The 22938-nt window shown below is 47.7% G+C and overlaps 1 protein-coding gene across 22 annotated transcripts in view; it reads left to right on the forward strand.

Annotated features, from left to right (window-relative positions):
• The window catches only part of PTPRS (protein tyrosine phosphatase receptor type S), a 164825-nt gene that overhangs the window by 66003 nt on the left and 75884 nt on the right, over nt 1–22938 (forward strand). For all 22 annotated transcript variants that reach the window (XM_030031769.1, XM_030031777.1, XM_030031773.1 and 19 more), the window contains exons 3-4: nt 17374–17519; nt 18478–18619. In XM_030031769.1, the coding sequence (XP_029887629.1) occupies nt 17374–17519; nt 18478–18619 (288 nt within the window). The remainder of the gene's footprint in view (nt 1–17373; nt 17520–18477; nt 18620–22938) is intronic.

The following is a 22938-nucleotide window of genomic DNA, read 5'->3' on the forward strand; positions in this document are numbered from 1 at the left end:
GAAAACTGGGGTCCTTTTTTCTTTTAAGTGTACACCAAGCCCCGTGTGCTCACTGCTGGGAGTGGGCACTCTGCAGAACCAAGGCTTCTCAAAATCATGGCTGTGTGACTTCGGTTTTTCTGTGGTTTCGGTTTTCCTGGGAAGGAACGAGCGTCTTGTCTGTCCCTGCCTTCTGTGGGGCAAGATTTGCTCAGAGATTCCAGCAGAGCTGGGAGATCCCCCATGCGTCTGACTGCTACGAAGCACTTCTGGTGGAAGTGTGCCCTCAGGAAGGGCTGATGCTGATGAGACACAGAAGGCACCAGTTGTGTGGCCCAAGCCCTGCTGAAATCTGTCACTGCTCAGCAGACACCTTGCTGCTAGCAGCCAAGTTTCTCTCTCCTGTAGTTCTGCAGTGTCCTTGGATCCTGAACTGTGAGGTTTTGTGCTTTTTTTCCTCTTGCTGCTCAGAGATGCACATACGGGAACTTAGCAGGTTGTGGGACTCGGTGTCCGAGCCGGGGCTGCTCTTACCTGCTTGATGTGCAGATGAAGTTGGGCCAGGCGTTGTCTCTTCTCCTAACCTGTAGAGCATGCCGGCATCTCCCCGACCTGTCTGCCCTTGGGGACGCTCCCCGTTACATGCCAGTTGTTTGAATTGCTCTGTGGCTGTTCCTGTCTGCCTGGTGATGACGAGTCGATAGCTCCTGCTTTCGGAGGGGCTGCTGAATTCTGCCTGGAGAGGCCTTGGCCTGTGCCAGGCCAGTCAGTAGCATCCCAGCTGGTCTGCAGTGCTCCCCGCTGAGGCACGCAAACAGCAAACAGCTTTGTCTGTCACAACTGCAGAGACTGTGTGAGGAGCTGTCACTCTGTTCTGACAATGTCGTCTCCCATCAGATGGCCCTGGGCTCTGTCACACTGCCTCTCGCGTAATCCCTTGGCCGGCTTCCATTTGGCTGGCGCTTGCCACGACGCTGACCCGATTTCCTGCCCTAATTCACCAGAGGGGCTGCCAAGGCCTTGCAGCCCCCAGGGCGAGCGATGCCAGGCGGTGCTGGGGTGGTGGGAAGCCCACGTCGCAGGTAGGAAACCCCTGGGACGACGACGACGGCGGCTCTTGGAGGCACCACCTTCCCAGCGTCGCGGGGGAACGGCTCCCCTTGCAGCAAAGCGTAGGGCTCAAAGCTCGAACTTGCCTCCTCTTCCAGTGCAGCGCTGGAGGAGCTGCGGCCTCTGCAATCAAAGGACCATTAAAATACTTCCCTTGTTTCCTAGGCTAATTGATCTTAGTCAGTGATTTAAATCTTTCTATGGCAGGAACATTCTATTTAAAGGAAACTGCTATTTAAATTAAAAAACCAAAGCACCACACTGCTTTCTGCCTGCTGTTCTTCCTTGTGAAGCTGAAGAGGATAATAATTGAAAGGTATAAAGCAGACCTGTTTCTTCTCTGTTTCTTTGGTTGCATATGGACACTTTCTTTGTTTCTTCTGTATGGTCAAGGGCAGCCATAGAACTGGAAATTGCTAACTCCATGATTATTTTCAATGGCGTCTCATTAAATGGAACGCATTACCATTTTGTTAAGGATATAGCTGGTTGTACGAGTAACATTAATCGGCATTACTGCAGTGAGTTAGGGGAGGCCTTCCCCAAGGGCTGCGCCCTGATGGGCCGCACAGCCGAAGAGGCAGGTCTCGTGCCCCTTAGAGCTGATAGAAAACCAGACAGCACAGACAGATGAGGGCTGGATATGGGTCCGGGGAGGGGAATAGTTTCCCAAATTGCTGACGTACCTGGGCACAGAACCAAGCCTTGCTGTTTCCCGGTCATGCACCCAGCCCGAGTCATAAAACCTCTGCAGCGAGCACCTTAAAACATCTCATTTTGTGCATACGCAAAATCAGTCTCGTCTCGCTGGCAGTAGCTGGACAGGATGTTTTCCTGCCCGCGCTGTGCAGAGTGCAGCTTCATTTGACTGGGGCTTAGGGCAGTGGTCAGGTACTCCTGCCCTCCTGTGCTACCCGAAGGAACAATGTGCCCACTTTTAAGTGCTCCTCAGTTGCAGATAAAAAGCCATTTACTGTATAGAAATGTGGTAATTTTTATAACTGAAATCAGCATGCTCACTGTTTTCAAGTGGATTTTTCCCATTGATTAAACCTTTGCGTTTTACAATAGTGCTTTGCTAATTGGTACTTTGCATACACAGAAGGCTGGTGTGTGGCGCTCTCCGCCCCAGCAAAGATTTAATAGCAGATGCAATAGTGAACATTACTTATTACTTAGGTTTCCTTCCTTCTATAAATCACGTTATAGAATGCTTACCAGCACACTCTGAAGTATTACCATAAATAATTAAATCTAAATTGCAATTGACAAAATAAAAGAATAAAGCCCCTTTTATGATGCATTACCCTGGCTTTCTTCCCTTTTAATTGCCCTTGCTCCATCGTTAATTTGCAGAACACAGTAATTCATGCCGGGTGCATGCGTGCGGGGGGCTCTCACACTCCGTGAGCTGCGGTGCATCCGTGGAGGCTGGCAGCAGATGGCAGCAAGAGTTGCACCAGGCGTGCAGGGCTTGTGGAGAGGATGGAAAAGATGTGGGTTGGGAGAGGAGCTCGTGTAAGTCCACGTTCAGGCTGACAAAGCGGCCCTGCGTTTCGGGAGCTAGCGCAATGAAAAAAGGTGTGTGGAATTTGCGGGTTCCATGCTGCGAGATGCAGGAGCTGGTGGCTGGCTGCCCAGCTTGTCTCGCCGAGATCCAGATCACAGCTACTTACAGGTGTATCTGACTCCTCTCCTCTGAATGGTCCCTCCTGTGCTGTTATCCATGGAGGATTAGCCTCTGCAGCAGAGCTTACAGCTTTTAGCTCTGGAGGTCCTAGCTTTGATCCGTTGTTGGCCAAGACAGCAGTTGTCAGATAAGATGGTAGTAAAAATCAAGGAGGCTCCATCTTAGGAGTTGATAGACATGTTAAGACGACATCAGTGGGAAGTGAATCTTTTTCCACTGTGGGAGAAAGCTGCTCCGTTTATAAGTGTTTGAGACTTATTTGTGACAGTGCAACAGCGCTGTCCTGAGAGAAGGTAGATGTTGAAATGTGGTGAGGCTGAATTCCCCCACAAGCAATTCGGATACATGACAGTGTACCTGCTGGGGGCTGGGGGGATGCTGGAGAAAGGCTTTTTCCCCTTGGTGGGTGTGGGCTGGAGGGGTAGCAGATGTTAAAGGTGGGGACATAGAGGAGGTTGGTTGGTCGGTTGGTGGGTGGTGGAGTTCCTACTTGGTGTTGCACATTGTTCCTTCAGTGAGGAGAGTCTTAACTGTGCAAGAGGAGGCAGCATCTGAATTGCATCCTCCCAGAAGGCAGAGATCCCTGCTTCCCTCCCCCAGATCCACTTGCTGCTTGTGTTTCCCATGCACCAGTTGCCTTTGTGGGCAAGGAGACACCTTGCTGTCCTTGTTTCTGAATTGCCCTTTCCTTTACTGCCTTCTCTGTCTGCCAGCTGTGATCCAGCCTGTGGTTGCTGAGGGTTCTGGACTAGTTGTTGTCTCACTCAAGGACACCGAATTAAGCTTCTGTGTCACCTTGTTTAAGTGCCTGATTAAATTAAACCTTGCCTGCCTGGATCGAGTGATGTATCTCTGTTTTTTTTTTTCTTTTTCTCTCTCTCTCTCTCTTTTTTTTTAAGATAACTCAGATTGGAAAGGTTTTGTCTTCTATAGGACTGGAGAGGAAATAAATCATCTTTTGAAAGGGCTTCCTTGGGGGCAGGATGGGCTGTCACCTCCCAGGTCTCAGCTGTGCCCCACACTGTGAATGCTTATTAGATTAATCTCTGCTGAGGAGCACCTGGGGACAGCAGCAGCCATGGGTGTTTGGGACCCAGTCATGGGTGTCTCCTGGTAAAGGATCTTTTCCCAGCCAGAGGTTCTTGCTGCTCAGCTTCATTAGATGGCTAAGTTAGGGGAAAAGAGCATCTGTTTGTTGTGTAAACAAGTGACTTGTGTGAAAATGTCATCTGCATAGTATTTGTGTTAGAGAAAATGCATGTCCTCACCATACCTGCATGCCGAAACTAGGGCTTTTACATTGTCAGACTTTACCAGAAAGCCAGTACTTACTTCTTTGTGACTTTCCCCTTTGGGTGTCCTTTTCACCCAGACAGTTCTTGCACATGCTGCCAGGAAGGACAGGATAGGATCTTCCTGATATCTCACCAAGACCCTGGTGAGATAGCTTTTCATCAGCTTTTCATCTGTCTGGCAAGGTCTGTGTGGTTGTGTCTTTTCAAGACCAACTAGATATGAATCTCCTGGGTCACTGAAGGGAATCCGTGAGGGTATTCCCACCCGTTTTGTGGCCTGGCAAGCCCAATATTATTCTTAGAAGGCAAGCAGAGTGGTTTTCAAGGACGCCTGACCAGAGGAATGTCGTTCTTCAGTGTGCGTGGGATGGAATCTGGGCTTAAATTGGCCTGTGAGACACAATCTCTGAAGGAACAGTTTTATTTACTCTGTGCCACTCTTCCCCTCCAGTCAAGGATGTTCTCTTGCAACATAATTGGTCCCAGTTCCCACCTTAGAAAGCTGTGATGTTCCTTGCACTGCAGCTGCCTTTAATTTTTTGGGATTGTTAAAGTTCATGAAAATAGTCACGTTTTATGCCATCTGCTGCATGTGGTGGAGTTAACCATTGTATGGGCTGTGGGCTGGGTACTGAAACAGGAGTCAGGAGCATCCTCGCTCTGTGACTGCACCTTCTCAACCCTCCTTCCCTCCTTTTGCTTGTCTAGATTTGCTTTTTTGAGCAAGGACTTCTCTTGCCATGTTGTTGTCCGGTGTAATTAGTCTCAGTCCTGGTTTGGGGTTCTCATACAGCAAACACTAAATAGTCATGTTAGGGTTTGGCAGAGGAGCTGACTGTTCCGTCCAAGGGCACAGCAGATAACAGCGTGACTATGGAAGAGATCACAGCTAACCTAGACCTGAAGATTGCCAGGAGAGAGCATTATAAATATATTTTGGATGTCTACTGCTAAGACTTTGAAAGGGGATATTGCAATGAATGATTTAAACAGTTGACATGAAGGAATATGGATTGACCTGTTTTCACAGTATCATTGCGTAGAGTTAGCATGCCCCATCTTGCTTGTTGCAGACATGAAACACTGCTGTTTCATATGAGCTTGGTTAAAACCAATGCCGCTAGTTTCATCTGTAATGCGCAGAATCATTTCTGTTTCCTTTTGAGGCCAAGAGGAAAAACAAAGCTTTAAAAAAGAAAAAAATAAATAGAGGGAGCTGCAACTGGTTTAGCATTCTACAAAGTTTCTCTGAGTCCTCCAAACCTCTAATTGACTCAGGAGCATAAAATTGAGAAGGGGAGAGAGCGTGCAGAGTGGCGCGAGCGATTTGAATAATTTATTGTCCTTTGAAGTTGCAAGAGAAATTTCAGCTGCCTTGGGGAGTAATTTCTCCCCATTCTGAAAGGGTTTCTCCTTATTTTAAACTCATTCAGAGGATGATAGTTTTGCATTTTCTGCATAATTAATGAGCATAACTCCCCCCCACTCTCACACAACCTCTGAAGAGTGGTGGGGTGATGAAACTTGGTGGTTTTTTTAATTAATAAAGTCAAATTAATTTGGCTATGTCCTCTTCCTCCCTCACCTCCGTTAGAATTCGTGGATTTATTCATAAATTAGTCTGAGCTTGCTGTTAAGAGTGCCGACACTTACAAATCTTTAGCCTGGACTTTGATTTGTTTGAATGAATTTCTGAAAAGATGATGTAGGTTTTTTTCAGTTCAGCTATTAGAGATCACCTTGAGACTGGCTCTCATGTGATCACCCAGTGAGCCAGGAAGATCCTTCAGCTCTCATTTTTCTATGACTGTCTGCGTGGGTAGGATCTGTTTGGCTTTGAGGGCTTTCTATGTGTAGAGTTGGTTTTTTTCTTTATGAATGCTATGATACTCTCCTTATAACATCTGCTAATTGTAGTTAATTCCAGTAGCTGCCACTTGAGGGACTGCCTTCACCTGAAAGGGGAAGGCATCTTCTGCCCTGGTGCCTGGAGGGGCTGCATTACAGCCTTCTGATAAGAAGCTATCCCTTGCATCCCTTGGCAGGAGTCAAATACGAAGAGAAACCTGTCCTACTAAAAAAAAGCTCACCTTCCTTAATTACTGTCTTTGATAGAAGAATTTAAGGGGTCCTTGCTGCTGCTTTTCCATGTTTCCATTTCTCTCTCGCCCATGTGTTGCACCGTTTTTCTGCCTCACTGAATTTCTAGTTACCCCATAGCTGAATTTGTTAGGTTCCCACTGCTGTCAGTTCTCAGCACAGTTGTTGGATTCTCCTTTTTTTTCTTCTTTTGTGTTGATGTGCCCACTGCAGATCTGAATGATGAGTATTGTGGTTCAGAGACAGAAATTGTAATGACTTGTGTGGTAGGAGTCGAAGTTCATGATTGTTAAAGGTTATGTTCATGCATTAGTCATGGCTTTATTAGGTTTTGGTTTCTTGTTTTCAAAATCTCCCATCCTGATCTCCCTTGACATCCCAGTCCCAATACTGTTAAGCACTACAAGCTCACAATATATTGTTAAGACTCAGGGTAAGATGTTTCAAGCTTTTACAGCCAGAATCTCCTTTTGTTCCATGGAAAATGTGGGCTGAAGTCTCTTACCAGAGGTCGGATAGGAATGATCGTACAAGCTTTTGAAAATACCCCAAATTCTGTGCGCTAGGAATTCTACCTTGCCCTTTTCCTGTAGACCAGGAGACTTCCTTTCTTGCCTGAATGAAAGAAATAGACGACAGCTAGTAAGTGGAAGTAATAGAGCTTTTATTTACAGGAGTAAAAGAGCAGAGTTTTATCAGACAATATTTTATTTATCTGGTGTGCTTTTCATCCCCAAATGATCCCTACATGCATGTATTAGCTAGCAAATCTTGATTGGGATCATTCATCTACTGCAGTGCTGCAGCCCCTTCTGAGCTGGCTGTGCAAGGCAGGGGACCTAGCTATGCGTTTACATTTTGCAAAAGTCTTTGTCATATCACTAAACCAAGGATCAGAACTGATCTCCCTGATCACATCCTTGGGGCCTCTAGCACTGTGCTTTCTCTGAAAGACCATGAGATGCAGAAGCTTGTAGCAGTTTGTTTTCCCCATTGCTGCTGACTCTGCTGTCACTTTTCAGTGGCTCAGGACCTCTGCTGGGCGATATTAAGATGGCATGGCCCCCTGGGGGTTAGGATCCTTGCTCATTAAGCTTTTTCTTCTTTCAGGCTTGTCCCATAGGAGTGGTTTTTCATATTCTGGTATCCCCCACAGACTCTGATTCTTTAGTGACTCAAACAGAGCAGCGGAAGTTGAGTAAAGAGCCAAGTCCTTTCTAGCTGTGTCTTTTCTAGGTAGGGGGTGAATCGAGCTTCTCCAGGATGCCAATATCAATGACATGGCTGGAGTAGAAGCTGTCCTAGCAACATGGCTAGGGAAGGGAGAGCTCCCTGCCTTAAGCCTCTGATTGCAAACAATCTGGGATTGCTGTCATGACATTGATGGACAAGGGGCCCTCATTAAGTTGCCAGGATAGCTCCTTGGGTTTCTTGCTCTCGCTCTGCTCTGGGTTATTATGCCTTGTTACAGGACTCGTGGACAAATATGGAATGAGATGTTGTTACAGTTGATTGAAAGCACTTGTGTACCCCCAGGGTCCTAGCCTGCCACATTGCTGAGGCTGCATGTGCTCCTGTGCTTGCTGGCCCTTCAGTGACTGATCCCAGGGCTGCCATCTTACACGACAGCATTGCTTGTCTGCTTCAGCTCTTGCTGGTCATAAGGAGGAACTTCCTTTCTGGCAGTGTGTTGTAGTGCCAAGAGGTGAATGAGAATCCTGGCCAGAGGTCCATCTGCATTACCACCTTCTTGTTTGTTTGCCCCTCAGTTTGATTAGTACCAGGGCGGGAGGGTGGAAGCACCCTGTGCTGGGTGCAGGCAGTAAGCAGAGAGAGAAGTGGTTAGTATACCTGAAGCGCTCTCCGTCTGAATTGGTTAGAGAAGGGAGATGGGGAAACTGAAGCACGGGGGGAGGATATTTGTGCAGTGAAGCCACAGAATGCGTTGAAAAGCAAACTCAGTCTTGTATCTTCTAGATCATGTTCCCTCATGCGCATACTCCATATGCTGCTAAGTGCTGCCTTTTCCATCCTTTCTTGTGTTATGTACAGAGTCCCGTTCTGATGCTGGGCACCAGCTGCCTGATGTTTGCTGTCCTTTACTGCCAAATACAGATCTCTTCACTCCCAGTGTTAATCCTCTATTTCTCATTCATAAAAGTGAAACTGAAACCCACATGGTGCTCCAGGCTTCACAATGCCACAGCTCTCACAGGATGGGTAGTCTCTCGTGTGTGCAGGCTACGTGGTATGAGGTATCAGATACCAGTTTTCCAGTGGGAGGGAGGGAGGGAGGGAGGGAAGAAGAAGGTCCAGAATACCATCCCACTCCCTGTAGAACAGGGACAGCTCTCTGTCCTGTCCTGTCGAGCAGTTTGCATCCTGTATGACTACAATGTGCCCTATACACTTGCATAAGTCACAGTTAGAAGAATGTTTTCCTTGGCTGTATTAGGGTGCCAGTCACTGGGGCTGGGACTGATCTGTGGCGGTGACAAATATCCTTTGTGCTATGGAGAGAGGTGGATCCTTTCCATACATACAGATGTACGATGGTAGCCTGGAGAAGTCCTGCCGAAACTGGATGACTTCATACTAGCTGCTGTTCCCATGTGATAAGGCCCCGTCCCATCCCTGAAAACTAGCAGTTTAAATAGACCAGAAGGAAGGATTATGTTTCCCCTCCAGCAGGCAGGATAATGTGGTTTTTCTCACCTTGGGTGTCAGAACTAGGAATAGATCTTTGGTAGCCTCAGTCTCATCCTGCCTCCACTGCTGCAAGCTCGTACCTCCTCTTCCAAAGGGTCTGTATCTGAGTGCATTGCAAATAGGAGCCTGAAGGCTGTATGGATGTGCCAGATCCCCAAAATTACAAGCCTCATGGCAAGAACAGCTTGGCATGGTGCTAGCTATGAAGGTCTGCTGCCTCATCCTGGCTGAAGGGAAAGGTGGGAGCTGGCAGCGCAGGCAGGCGTTCAGAAAGGAGCGGGCGTTGGGGTTGTTGGACAGCCAGTGTAGTAAAGGTGTACGAAATGAGTTCTTGATCCTTCTCAGCCATTTTCTGCTTATGTTGAATCCTGTGCTGGGTGTCGTCCTTCACTGCTGTCCTTCCTTCTCTGGAGCCTTGCAAGAAAGGAGAGGGGGTAATCTTTCAAGGATATTCCCCAGTGTCCAACAGGGGAAAAGCCTGCGTGCACCTGTGTATAGCCCAGCTTTTCTGAGTCAGGTAAGGGCTTTGGTGGATCAGCAGCAGGGGAGTAGCAAGGTGGAAGTATTTCACTTCTAAGAAAATGTCCTCGGATCTTTTTTTACCCTCCTTTCCCCAACCTTGCCAGTCCCATCTCCCTGAAGGGAGCCAAGAGCTGCTGACAGTAAGAGGAAGTCTCTGTCTGAAGCCTATAATTATCCTGTCTGCCTTCCCAGAAAAGGCCAGTTGGGGAGCGAGCGTGCTTCTGTTTCATGGACCAGCCCTGCGTTCTACTGCCTCCCCAATTACTGCTTAATGGACTTTTTATGATGATAAGACGACTGGGTTGGGGAGAAGTTATTGACGGGGAAATGGAATATAATTCACTCCCTGTTTGTTTGTTCTGTCAGAAAACCCTCATTTTAATTTTATTTGTAAGGCACTGAGAAACAGCCCTTGGGAAAAAAAGTGCAAAATCTGTCAGTAAACCCCTGGATTTCAAGGGGACCAGAGTCTCTGCAGGACCTCTCCAAGGGGTGTTTTCAATCTTGTTGAGTGTCTCCACAGAGACCTTCCCCACAGCCTGCATCAGTCCTGCTCCCAGTTTGCAGCTCTCACTCCTCTCATGAAGAAAAATGTAAATTATGGAGCCATCTTTCTTGCCTCTACCCCTCTTGCAAGCTCCCCCGCTCCCTAATGCTGCTGCTTTGAAATACATACCCATTCCAAACATCACATTCTTGCTCCCCACTCTCCATCTGTCTCAAATTTGGCTGCTCTCTCCTGTTTTCATCTGCTCCGTGGTTTGTCTCCTCTATCTAATCTTCACTTCCTTGCTCTGGCTCTGAACATCTCCCTCCTCTCCATCTTGCTCCAGTTCTCTTGCATTTTCCCTGTTCGTCTCTCCTTACCGCCCCTGATTTTCCTATCCTTTCTACCCTCTGCTCCCCTCTTTAGCTACCCCGTTCATTGGTGTGACAAAGCTGTTCCTTTGCTCCTCTGGCCGTCCCTCCCAGTCTGTCCCCAGCTGCTCAGCACTCCCATCCCGATCCCTCAAATGCAAGGCATGCATCTGCTGCATGCAAGCAGACCACAGCAGCATGCATGTGTAAAACACGTTTCCTAAATAAACCAGCAAACAAACACTCGGTGCATGGCTGGACCCAGATCTCACGTTCCTGGAGAGGTTTTTAGGAGGGGAGATGAAAGTGCTACTGCTCAGGGCTGTAGTTGGGGGAGTACCTTGTGCTCCTTTTCCGATCGTGAGCCTGTCAGCCGTTGTGGAAAACGGAGATGGGGTTTCACTAGATCAGCAGAAAGTTTCAGCCCAAAAACCAAAGGGAAGAGGGAGGAGGAAGAGGAGAAGGGGGGGGTTTAACCCTTTGCATGCCAGTGAGAACGCCGTTGGATTCCTTCCTGGTTGCTCTCGAAGTTAGCAAGGGGTGAGCAATAAGGAAGAGAGATGTCCCTGTTCAAGCTAACGTGACCTGGTTGTTGGGAGATTGCAAAGCTTTTGTCTGGCTTTTGTTTTTTATCTTCTTCTCCCACCAAGAAGTACATGTGGAAGAAGGTCTCTGAGTTCTGTCTCTAGTGATTTTTTCCGGTGGTCATTTTCCTTTGCATTACAGTATTTAGAGGCTGTAGCTGTGTGCAATACCACCTAGGGTGTTGAGTGCTGAACAGATCTGTTTGGAGACCATCCTTTGCTCCAAATTACTTGTAGTGTCTAGACCAAGGCAGGCAGGCAGGCAGGTGTGAGAAATGAGGATTGTCACCTCTGCGCTACATGTGGCAGACTGAGGTACGGGGAAGGGTGAGTGCCCAAGGTCAGCCGAATTTGCGTCAGAGCCAGAGATCTGAATCCCGATTATTGGAATCATCTGGAGCCTGGAAGAGCAGATTGGGGTGTGCTAACACTAACAACAAAATAACATTGACCATGAATGGCTTAATGGTCTCATCTTTTACCTTTGTTCTTGAAAGGTAGAGGTGTATATATATGCATAAAGAAGGGTGAATTTTGATCTGTTCAGTATTTTTTGAGGTAGGATAAAGGCTGTCATTGGCTAACGTGCCTTGAATCTCTCTCGTAGCGTGGGCACGCTCTCACGGTGGGCAGCTCCGCAGGGAAATGTGTGGCTCAGCACCACAGGGCCGTTTGTTGAAGCTCGACCGGGAACGGTGGGCAGAAGGATGACTGCTGTAAGCGTTTAGGAAGGCTATGATAAGCCAGCCAAATGGCAAGAAAATGGCCTGCCTGCTGTGCTCTTCCTTTTACTTTAGTTTCTGTGGTGGGTCTCAGGTACAGCAGTGAGCCCTCTCCATTTCCCAGGCTGGGGATAATGAGTGTTTATTCACCAGCGAAGGAGAAGGAGCCGAAACCCGGCGCTTCGTGTGTCGGCACCGTCGGTCAGTGGGACCAGTGCATGGGCCTCCACCAGAGCGCTGACAGCGGGGACCAGGGCCACCAAAAATGGAACCAAAACCTTTTAAAATGCGCGTTGTGTCACTGGCTTTCTTTTGTCTCCATGGATTGCTGCCGCTGTGGGCGAGGGGCCCTTTCAGCCACGCTCAGGCTGCTCTCTGTGCTGGGGCCAGCTGAAAGAATAAGTGGTTTGTCTTTATTTGTGGTCCATTGTCAAGGTGCTTTGCTGGGGGTGGCGGGAGGCGGCTGCGGAAGGGAGGGACGTTAAGCACGGAGGTGAATTTTGCCATCTAAAACCAGCACCAGGTCCCTGCCGTGGGGCTGGAGATGAGGGGAGAGAGCTGGGGGAGACGTGGAGGCGACTCTCTGCAACCCCCTCAGGGAGAGCCTGCGGGGCAGAGGGACAGCTTGCACACACACTGCCCATTCCCTCCCAAAGCAAGGGCAAATAATACAGTAATGCGGTCAGGGACCATCCTCTGGCCTTTTCCTTGGTGCCCGTGGGGTGAGACAGGCCTGTTACTATGGCGGTGGTGCCTCCAGGCCTCCCCTGTGGGGAGCGGGTGGAAGGGGACGTGGTGGACATGTTGTCCCTCACCCCGTGGGAGCAGCTTTCTGCCTCAGACCTGCCCTACGGCTGGTGGGCTGTAGCTCAGGAGGGAGGAGCAATTTAGGTCACAGTTGGGTCTCCCGGCCATTTTGGCAGCAGATTGTGTGGGGTCTTCTCTTCCCCCATGGCGGAGAGGTGGAGGGCAGTGTGCCGCCGGCTGGTCCCGTGCCTATCGGGACTGAGGGTTTTTCCTCAAGAGCTTCACGGTGTAGGGCAGGTTCTGGCCATACGCGTGCGCTCGTGCAGCCCAGGCTGGAGGGGCAACGGGCTGTTTTCAGTCTGCTCCTGTTGGCCAACCCCACATTTCCCAAATTGTCCTGTATTCCCGAGCCAGCACCAAGCCGTTTTGGCTGAGGGTAGCTGGGAGCATGTCAGGGTACTGGTCTGGCAGGCTGGCACAAAACATTTTGAGAATCCGTTTTGTCTCAGAAAGGCCCAGGGAAGTCAGTATTTCCCCACGGGGAGCTGCCTCTCTCCTTCTCCCAGTTTGGGCTAACTCTGGTTGCCCTGAAACTACCCAGAGAGCTGGGAAATGGGCTGGCAGCTGCCATACTGGTTTTACACAGCCCTCTGCACCGCCAGGGCTTCATTCGACTGCCTTAGCTGAGCTGGTGCGAGTTTTCCCCTCAGCTTTTCAGGCTGCTTCTCCCATTTTGTGGCTGGAGTGTACTGGGGTAGTGTGGAGAAAGCTGCTCCTGCCCTGCGGTGTGGTCTGCGAGGCTGCATGCGTCCCCGGCCTCCTTGTCCCTCCGTAAACCCACCTGCAGTGCTGGCAGGAGGGGCAGCCAGCTCAGTCTGGAGACGAGGCAAGGGAGAAGGATCTGTTGTGCAAGTTCATAACTGTGCTTTTTTTTTTTCTCCCCCCCCCCCGCCCCGTGCTCTGCTCCCCTCCAGCTGTCAGCTCAGATATGTTAAGCCCATTTGTGCTCCTGCCTCTCTCCCACCCCTCAAACCACCTCTGGGTTCTCCATCCCTTTCTCTGTCTTTGGCTTTTGATGTTTCAGACAGGCATATGGTGGCCAGCCTGTCTCCCTCGCTTCTCGTCCATCACCCACTATTCACCGTGGCAGCAGTTCCTGAGGGACATTTGGGTTTAAAGGGTGAGATGTCCCTTCCTTTTCCCCACTCCTACATCTTTCAAGCTTCCTTGCTGTAAAGCTTCTCAGGCTGTTTTGTCATCTGTGTATCATTAGCAGGGAGACATTGGGGTTTTTTTTTTACATGACTGCATTTGAAGAACTTTTTCTGCTTTGGTGTCATGTGAAAAGAGGGAAAGAAGGAGAGGTGAGGCAGCAGCATTTTCCTCTTCTATGAGGAAAGCTGCCTTGGTGTGCAGCCCTTGTACGTGGGCTGATGTCGTACCGTATCCTCTAGTGCGTGTGCCTCGGGGATGAGTAGGAGACCCCACCCTTATCACCTCGCAGCTTCTTCTCAAAGTCTGCGTTAGAATTCACAAAATCCTAGCAGCAAATGTGCGTCATGTCCCTTCTGAACAGATGCCGGCACCGCCTATGTTTCTCTAGGCCTGCGCTTTGGGAAGTGAAGCCAACTGGAGGTTGTCTGCATAGGGGTGACCGGGAGGCTGAGCGCATGGTCCCATCAGCTGCCCTCGACAGCAATCAGGGATGCAGGGCAGGAGCAGAGCTATCTGGAAGGGGTGGCAGAGGTTAGGTCGGAGGGCACACAATGTGCGTGCTGATCGTCTTTGCGGATGCAATTACAGAGCACGGGATGGATGGTGAATATGTGTCTCTTCCTTGCAGTCTGTGGCAACTATCCAGCGTGTCACTTGCCCTGGCTGTTGCTTTTGGGAAGTGCGTAGGTGGTGGGCAGGAGTGAAGGGTTCAGTTTGACTTGATGGCTTTCCATTAAGCTGTAGAGAAGAATCACAGGTACACAGCAGCCATCCGGTCTTTTCAACCTTCTCTCCAGAGACCCAGACTCCGCAGGAAGCCTCTCGTAGTAGGAAAATTCTTTTAAGCTCCAGGTTTTTCCATTCCAGTTTTGATACTGCAAAAAAACAGGTTCTGCTATTTTGCAAGCAGAGAAAGGGGAAAAAGAAAAATCTCTTGTGACCACTGGACCTAGGTGGAACTCAAACTGTCTTTCCAAGACTGACTTGTTCTCAGCTCTCCATGAGGGAAGATTGGTGAAGTGATATAAAATCTCCTGGATTGCAAGTATGTCATCTGGAAAATGCCTGTCTCTGTTTTTTATTTATTTGTTTAAAACTGAGGTCCTGCAATCTTGGCAAATGAGGGGAAACACATAAGCCCCTCTGAGTGGGCTGATAGTGTTTCACTTTCACGTGGCACCTTGTTCCTGTTTTTGGAGGCTTTCAAAGCAATTTGCAGAGCTGAAGACTGAATTCTAACTGCATGTTTCGCTGCAAGCTAGACCTGGCACGGCAGAGCTGTGGCAGTCCTACGCAGCACGTAGGAATTTGTTTCAGCTTTGTGTCATCACCACCTTGCCTGCGATAGCGCTGGCTTTCTCTTTCCCAGAGGGGAGAGGGTTGTTCTGCGATTGGCGTGGGCTGAAGTGACAAGTGCTGCAGTGACTAGGGGTGCATAGGTGGAGAGCACAATGGGTGATCTGGCAGGGGGGGAAGAATCAAAGTCTGGAGCTCAGAGGCCTGGGCAGTTTTTAAATCAACAATTTAGCTTTGATTTTCACAGATTTTCCAAGTGAGTAGCAAAATCTAATAGATTGTTTGATAGGGATTTTAGTTTGGTTTCTTTTCTTTTGTCTCTCGCTGTCTACGAGTGAGTTTATCGTAAGCAGTTAAGCATTGCAGTGAGCTCAGGAAAGCAGTGTTCACAAAGCAACTCAGCTTCCCTATTACCACACACTACCACACACTGAGTCAACAGAGGTCCCCAAAAAGGGATGCTGAGCAATCACTCCAAGTTCACTGTTTTTTGGAGCACCGTCCCTTTCTTCAGGACAGAAATAGAACCTTATTTTTCTCCTCAGCTGTGCTCTCACTGTACTGCTTGCGCCCATTTAAATGTATATGTGACATTAAGGATTATTAGGGGCTTTTATTTTAGGAAATGAACTTGCATCAATACGATGTTCTTAAAAGCCCCGGATGGTTTTGGCTGTACCTTCTGAATTGACTTCTGCAAACTCTTCAGATATTGAACTGAGGAGAAGAGAGGAAGGAAGTCAGGTTGCGGGCAGAGTGAGCATGTATATTTTAGCCTGAAGCAAAGTTTTGGTTTTGCCTTTGTCAGATGGAAGACAGATTCCCCAGTGCCAGTACCTCCAGTGGCACTTGCTTGATAACCTTTAGCTGTAACATTGCAAAGACAACTCTGACCTCTAAATATAGATTTGGATATTTATAAATCCTATGCTTTGTACACACAGCATTCGGTGGGACGTAAACAGCTCCAGCAAATTGTATTTACCTCCAGCATGGAAACAAATGCTTGATTGCATCACATGAGCTTGCTGAGTGGCTTTTATTTATATACTGCTGGCCACACCAGGCAGGGAAGGGGAGAATGCTTCCTTTTGTCTTTCGACCCCTAAAAGACCCTGGAGACTTCTCTCTAGATACCATTTGCCCTCTTCTTAAGCTCTTTGGTAGGCTGTTTACATCTTATTTTATAGACTCTGAGTATGTACATATAAATATACACATTTCAGAGTCATGTGGTCTGCTTTTCTCAAGAATAACAGACGGGAACTTTATGATCTGAGTGATTTTATTTGAACACAGCTGTGGCCTTGTGATTTAAATATTTCAATAAATTTTAAACTAACTAGATGAGAGGAAACTGTGCAGGGAAAACAGGTTAGAGCACGAAGGAGGATTCCCTGAGGGTAGAGGCAATATGGGCTTTGCACGAACACTCCTGGCCTCGTCTTCCTCTCATGAGAAGGCCCTTGACACCTTCTTTGGTCAGAAAGCCCATCCCAGCATCCTCTCCCCTCCTTGCGGAGGTGCTCTTGAAGGCAGTCAGACATGGATGGAAATCAGTGACAGGGGTGAGGGAGAGGTGCTGCGACCTCAAGCGTTGTTCCTTTGGGTCCAGTCTGGCTAAAATGCAGCCCCAGGCTCTGAGTGTGTTTGTTCAGGCATCACTGCACCTTTGAGCATCTGGTTATGAGAGGAGTTTTGAGGAGCTTTTGGCTTCTTCCTTCAGCAGTGTGAATTCCTTGGTTTTCTCAGATGTCTCATTATGAGAAGGGGGAGAAGAGGAGAAGGGGGAGCTGCAGGAGCAGACTGCAGACTTGGCTGGCCATGTTCTTGGTCTTGACAACTGGGTTGTTTTGAAATGATCACAACTTTAGCTTGTTGGGCTGTATCCTATCAACTTGCCTGTTCTAAAGGATGGCGTGCCTGGTGCTGTGTAAATGTACCAGTGAGGGCCAGAGGAAAGATTTGCAGATGAAAGCAGAGGTACTACAAGCCAAGGAGGTTTCACATCCTAAAGCCACTGGCATCAGCCTGTTGCACACCATCATCCTCAAGATCTCTGTGTGCCAAGTTCCTGCTCCATTTGTTTCAGGGTCCGTCTCCCACCTTTTACCCCTGCCTTGGGTATGTTCCTATAAATCTCCCCCATTCCTTGGTGGTCATCTGCTAGGATCTGGGGAGTGCAGTTCAGGGTTTCTAGATGTTGTTTTCAGCTCTACCAGCTTTTGGTAATTAGATGGGCTTTGCAAGGGCAATTTTCCCTGTGCAAAACAGTTTAAAAGTCCTCTTTTCAGAAGTAAAAGAGGCCTTGCAACATCATCGCATTGAAATCTCTTTGTAGGATCAGGCTCTTAATCATTTTGTGCTGTAGCTTCTCCATATGTAAAATGAAGGTAAAGACTGTTTGTTCCTAAGAGGCCAAGAGGTTTAATTTCATCTGGGATCATTAGAGAATAGCAGTGATAATGCTACTATTAATTACAAACAGTGTTTGTTAGAGTTTGTCTTTCCTTGTGCCAATGATGATATTTCTTTTTTTCTTAAAGGTCCCCCTGTGTTCATTAAAAAACCTGTGGACCAAATTGGTGTGTCAGGAGGGGTGGCCTCCTTCGTATGCCAAGCGACTGGAGACCCAAAGCCACGGGTCACCTGGAACAAGAAAGGGAAGAAAGTGAACTCTCAGAGGTTTGAGGTAAGAGATGTCCTTGAAATCTGTGTCTGTGTATGTATAAAGAGAGAGAGGGACTGACACAAAGCAGCTAGTGCTCTTCTTTGGCCATTCTTAGACCCAATAATAAAGGGAGGTTTGGAAGGGGAGGAGTTTTAACAGCAGAAGGAGTGAAATGCAAGCTCTTGGCCATGTCAACAGCTGGGTTTGTTCCAAAGCAAGAGAGAACTTGGCTCACTTAGGTTATTGGAGTTGTTTCTTTTGTTCTCTTGGCTTTTTCCCCCTCCTGGGATACAATATAAAGCTGCCTTCTTCCTTCCCTAAGAAACCCCAACTAAGCTGGTACTTCTTCAGCTCTGTAAATGCACCTTTCATACCCATCCATGGCTCATTATTTTAACCCTGAGACAGCCTGGAGTAAACATTACAGTTTCTGGCAACCAGACCCAAGCAATTGGCATTGTTCAGATAGAAATGAGAGTGGAGGAACAAGGACTAGGAGGTCATCCTGTGGAATTTGCTGTGGGACTCAGCCCTGCCAGGCAGCTGCGTGCTGAGAGGAGCTTTGTGGTGTCAGCTGCCCATGCAGATGGAGGAACAAGGCAGGGGTTCATTTTTATTTTGTTTTCACTTGGTCTATTTCCTCCTCCTTCATCACAGTTGTACTCTGAACACCCACCCCACACACACCGTCAACATCGCTCATTCTTTCAGAACGTTTGAGGTGTACATAGCAGTTTTGGTGGGTCAGTGGTCGCAGACGGGGTTTGGCATGCAACAGTTCTGTCACCTTGAGGTCAGTGGAGACACAAGTTGACCATGTCGGTTATGTGTAGGGGATTGTGGGGCAGCTGCTGAAGCGTGTTTGTGAGTGTGCGTGCTTGTATACATGCTGGTGCCTCCTTTAGAAGCAGGAATGAACCTTCTACTTGCAACCCAAGGAGGCTTACTATGTGTGTCTCTCTTTTCCTTTATCCCCCAGACAATTGAATTTGATGAAAGTGCAGGTGCTGTTTTGAGGATCCAGCCCCTCCGGACTCCCCGGGATGAGAACATTTACGAGTGTGTTGCTCAAAACCCTCACGGGGAGGTCACCGTCCATGCCAAGCTCACTGTCCTCCGAGGTAAAGAGCATGCCAGTGTCACAGGGGAGAAGGGATCCTTCAGTTTCTCCCTCCCTTCAGATGAGTGGGAAGGCTGTTAAAAAATGCATGGCCAAGGCACAAAGTCCTCCTTTTTTTTGGTTTGTTCTGACCTGTCAGATCTGTTTGCTGTTACTACCCCAGAGAGTCATAAAATTGTGATGTAAGAAGAAACAAGGCTAAAACTGGATCACTTTAGGAAGTTTGATGGGATGATGTGCTGAGGTTCCTTCCAACCTGAATTATCCTATGACTCTATGATCTACCCTCCCCTCCAATAAAAATTCCTTCCCCAGGTTTATGAGCAGCACCAGAAACTCATCATTCTCCTCAGAAATGTGGCACCATTCATCCAGACACCCAAGAAAACCTTCTTCACTGAGGAATCACTTAAGGGGCTGAGGTTAAGATGATTATGCATCTGCATTGTCTTTCATGCAGTTGGCAGCAATGCCAGTCTCTTACCTTGTGCAAGATATCTATTTTGCCCTTCTGGGCATCTTCCCTCTTTCCAGAGGTCCTTTGCTCCATGCGCTCTCCCAGAAAACAGTTCCCCTCTCCATTTTGTTCTGGTTCTTTTTTTCACTTGTCCCTCCTGTAGAGGATGTTTACATGGATGCCTCCTTCATGTCATCTGTTTGAAATATGCTCCGTAAACTTGGTGTGGGGGAGGGACCGATATGCCATGGCTATGGGTGCCTCTGGATGGTTACTGTTACTGCCCTGGAGATCTGTAAAATCACAGTGCGAAACACTAAGCTAGGCTGCTCACTAATACTGACCCATTTTATGGGAAAAGATGTGTGGTGTTCTCTGTTCAAACCACAGGGCAATGCAAGTGATCCTGGCAGAAAGGGTGTGGTGGATAACTGCCTGAGAGCTCCTGAAGGGAGTTCAGCTTGGGAGTGTTGGCTATTGATGAAGCCATCAGCAGGAGGTGCTATAGAAAAGCCATGGGCTTTTGAATAGGGGTACTTGCAGTGAGAGCCATTATTTCTGCAGTGAGCATGGCTAACAGTTTTAGGTGCTCCAGGCAATGTGTGATCCTCGTAAGGCCAAGTGGTAGCTCTGCCTGTATGCCCGTTGCTTTTTCTTCAGCAATTTCAGTGTTCTCTCCAAGAGCATCTTAAACCCTTTTGTTTAAACAGACAGTGAGTGCATCCTGAATAGTGCAGAGTGAAATTTGTGTGCAAATCTCCAACATAAAGCAGTAAATAAAAACCAGACATAAAGGGCACATGGCAAAGCCCTTGACCACCCCTTGTAGCCGGGAATATCCCTTCTGCTTCCCACCTGGCAGCTCTGTCTTGTCAAGATGCTGGCTGCCTTGGAGCATGCGGGCCCATGGTCCAGTCATGCCTGACAGATTTGTGTAGGTGCACTTAAATCTTTGTGTAGCTCCTTTGCCTGGCATGGCATTTAACCTTCTGTTAGCAGTACGTGGTGGGATGTACCTGTCGGGAGATTGCCCTTGCAATCATATTCAAAGTTTCTACCCCTTGAATTTAGCTACAAGCAGCGGCAAGAGAGAAGGTTGTCCTCCAGCTGCTGCCCTCACAAATCCCCTGGATTCTCACAGCATTTTTAAGGCACTCTTCACCAAAAGAAAGCTGCAATGTATGGGAAATGATGAGCTGAGCTCAGTGACTGTCCTTAGGGACCAAAGTTCTTTGTACACGTCTTTTTGCAGCTCTTCCTTCCAGTATCGGCATCATACACATGTCAGCTAGAGAGACAGATGACAGAGCAGGAGCTACATCTCCCCACTGCCTGACTAATTACGCACTTTGCTGATCCCACCAGAACATTATTACTGTGTGCTTTGCTCCTGTGTTGTGCTGCTTTCACAAGCACTCCTATTCTGTTTGCCTAATAAGACCTTGTTCGGTAGCTTTGTTAACTGACTGTGCAAGAGCAGCTGGGGTACTCAGTTCATGAAATTTGGGGGAGCAGTCATTAGCTGCAGGCCTGGGCCAAGACATTGTTGAAGAGCATCAAGGAAGCAGTTTTGATAGCATACCCTCCCCTTCCCTGCTCAGTTGGAGTTATTCCATCCTTAATCTTTCCTTAGGATTCACACAGCAGAGATTGTCTCCTCTTTATCCGCATTTTTAAGTGCTGGGAAAGTTAAAAGGACCAAGCACAAATCCACTAATCTCCACAGTGACAAAGTTAGCATGCTGACATCTATTCCTCTCTTTTTCCTCCCTGCTTCTGCATTCACCCACTCTCCTGTTTGTCTTTTCTCTATCTTTCCTTGCAAGACCTCCTCCTCCTTTCCATCTTCTCTCACTTTCAGAACTAATGCTTAGCATAAAGATGGAGGCTGTTCCACAGCTTGGAGATGAATGTGAGCTGTCATTTGCAGAAGCTGTTACCTTGGCATACTGTGGAGTATGGAAACCTGGGCCCCAGCTGTTACAAACTCTGCGGGATGGGCTTTGTAGTCATTCTGCAGCCTGTTGGCTCTGCTGTTGTAATCACAGTGAGACATATATGTGTGTACCTTCATGCTATACACATGCATGAACAGTTACAGGATTTCCTCAACAGCAGTGCAGACAGTCTCATGAACAGAAGTGGGAAAAAAATACATTCTTCCCTACTAGATGCAGCTGCTGAAGGGATTGAGAGTAAACCCCTTTTTGCTTATGCACGTGACTACTCCTGGATCGGACCCTGATAGAAATCCACATGCATTCACTTAAAAACAGGAAGCTGCAGGAGAGGAAGCGTTTGGGAGCTTCTGAGAAGCAGAGCTTGTGATGGACACCGTTCAACTTACACAAGTCTCTTAACACCAGCTCTGCTGGCTTGTTTGTCCTTCCTGCTCTTCTTCTCAAGGGATGTGAGTTTTGATAGGGCTGTGGAGATTTGTTGTTCTTTCCACAGCTGGCTAGACATAGTGCCTGCAAACCTGATTGCTGCAGAGCCTGAAGAAAAGGAAAAAGTGGGTTTGGGAAGCATTTTCCAGTTATTGTTGACTCCAGCTGCTGTCATTTTTCATTATAACTTAGGCAGAAAGGAAGCTAGTTGGTACCGGCACCCCAGCTCCCAGTTGGTATAGTTTCTCTAAGCTCCACACTCCCAGGAAAGATAAACATATTTTTTTATTTTTATTATTATTAATGCTTCTTGTATACAGATTATACTTTCCCTCTACTTCTTCAGCACTGAGACAGAGATTCTCATGCTGCGAAGGATTGTCCGCAGCTGAGTGGGCTGAGAGTACAGCGGAGCCTTGCTGCAACTTTCTGCCTGCGTTGCCTCCGCTGCTGGGAGGCGCAAGCTGGATTTCAAGCAGGGGCCAGACTGGCGTAGTTCTTTGCTCTGTTGAAACTGATAGAGTTCCGTGGAGGTTACCCTTTGTGAGTCGTTAGTAAATGCAACATGATCCCATAAAAAACAGTGCTTGGTCCAGTTAAATGTAATGGAACAGAATTTACGGTGCCCTGATACATTGCTCGCCGCATAGTGGCCAATGCTATCTTTTCCTGATGATTACTGCACTCTGGAAAATTGAGGAAAACTGCCTATTAGACGTGTAAGGTCTGTGGTACTTACTATCAGAGTATGATTCAGGCTGCTATGGACAGACTTTTAGAACTTCTTTTTGTGGTGATTCCCTGTTGATTTCTTTTTATGAAGTGTTCATACGTTTCTCGAACAATTCTGGCCTGAAATTTTCCTCACACATTTCCTACTCCAAGAGGACATCTGGTGTGGGCATGTGTAAAGTTCTAGCAAGATCCCTGCTGTTTTGTTGTTTTTTGTAATCGTTGGCTTTCGATCAGCAAAAGGTAAACAAAAATCAGTTCTAGATGCTCAGCAGAAAGCATTGAGTTCCCCAGGAGCATATCTTAAAGAGAAGCTGGCCCCTCTGAAATGTTAACCTTGCCACTTGAAAACTTCTTGGCAGTCTTTCTTCAAACTTGACTTGTTTTGCTTTTCTTGTAGTGACCTGAAAATCAGGCAACATTGAAAGCAGATTAGTTCTGTAGCTTGTGAACAATGTCAGAGAGATTTTAACTCAGATGCCTTTATAAGGAGGGTACATAAGGATACATTAGTGTAGGGAAGACAGCGTTATTATCTGCACTGTTACAGGGTCCAACACGCATATCTAAGTGTGTATTTATTGTCTATAAGCCTGCAAATTTTTAGTAACATTGTTAGGCTATTCCTATTTTCATAGTAAAGCTTTCAGATCAAAATAAATGGAAGCAACAGATAGAGCATGTTACTGAGACTCCTCCATGTATTAAAATTGTCTTTGGCTGTGAAATAACAGTTAACTAAGA

Source organism: Aquila chrysaetos, chromosome 12 (genome assembly GCF_900496995.4).
Source record: "Aquila chrysaetos chrysaetos chromosome 12, bAquChr1.4, whole genome shotgun sequence".
NCBI lineage: Eukaryota > Metazoa > Chordata > Aves > Accipitriformes > Accipitridae > Aquila > Aquila chrysaetos.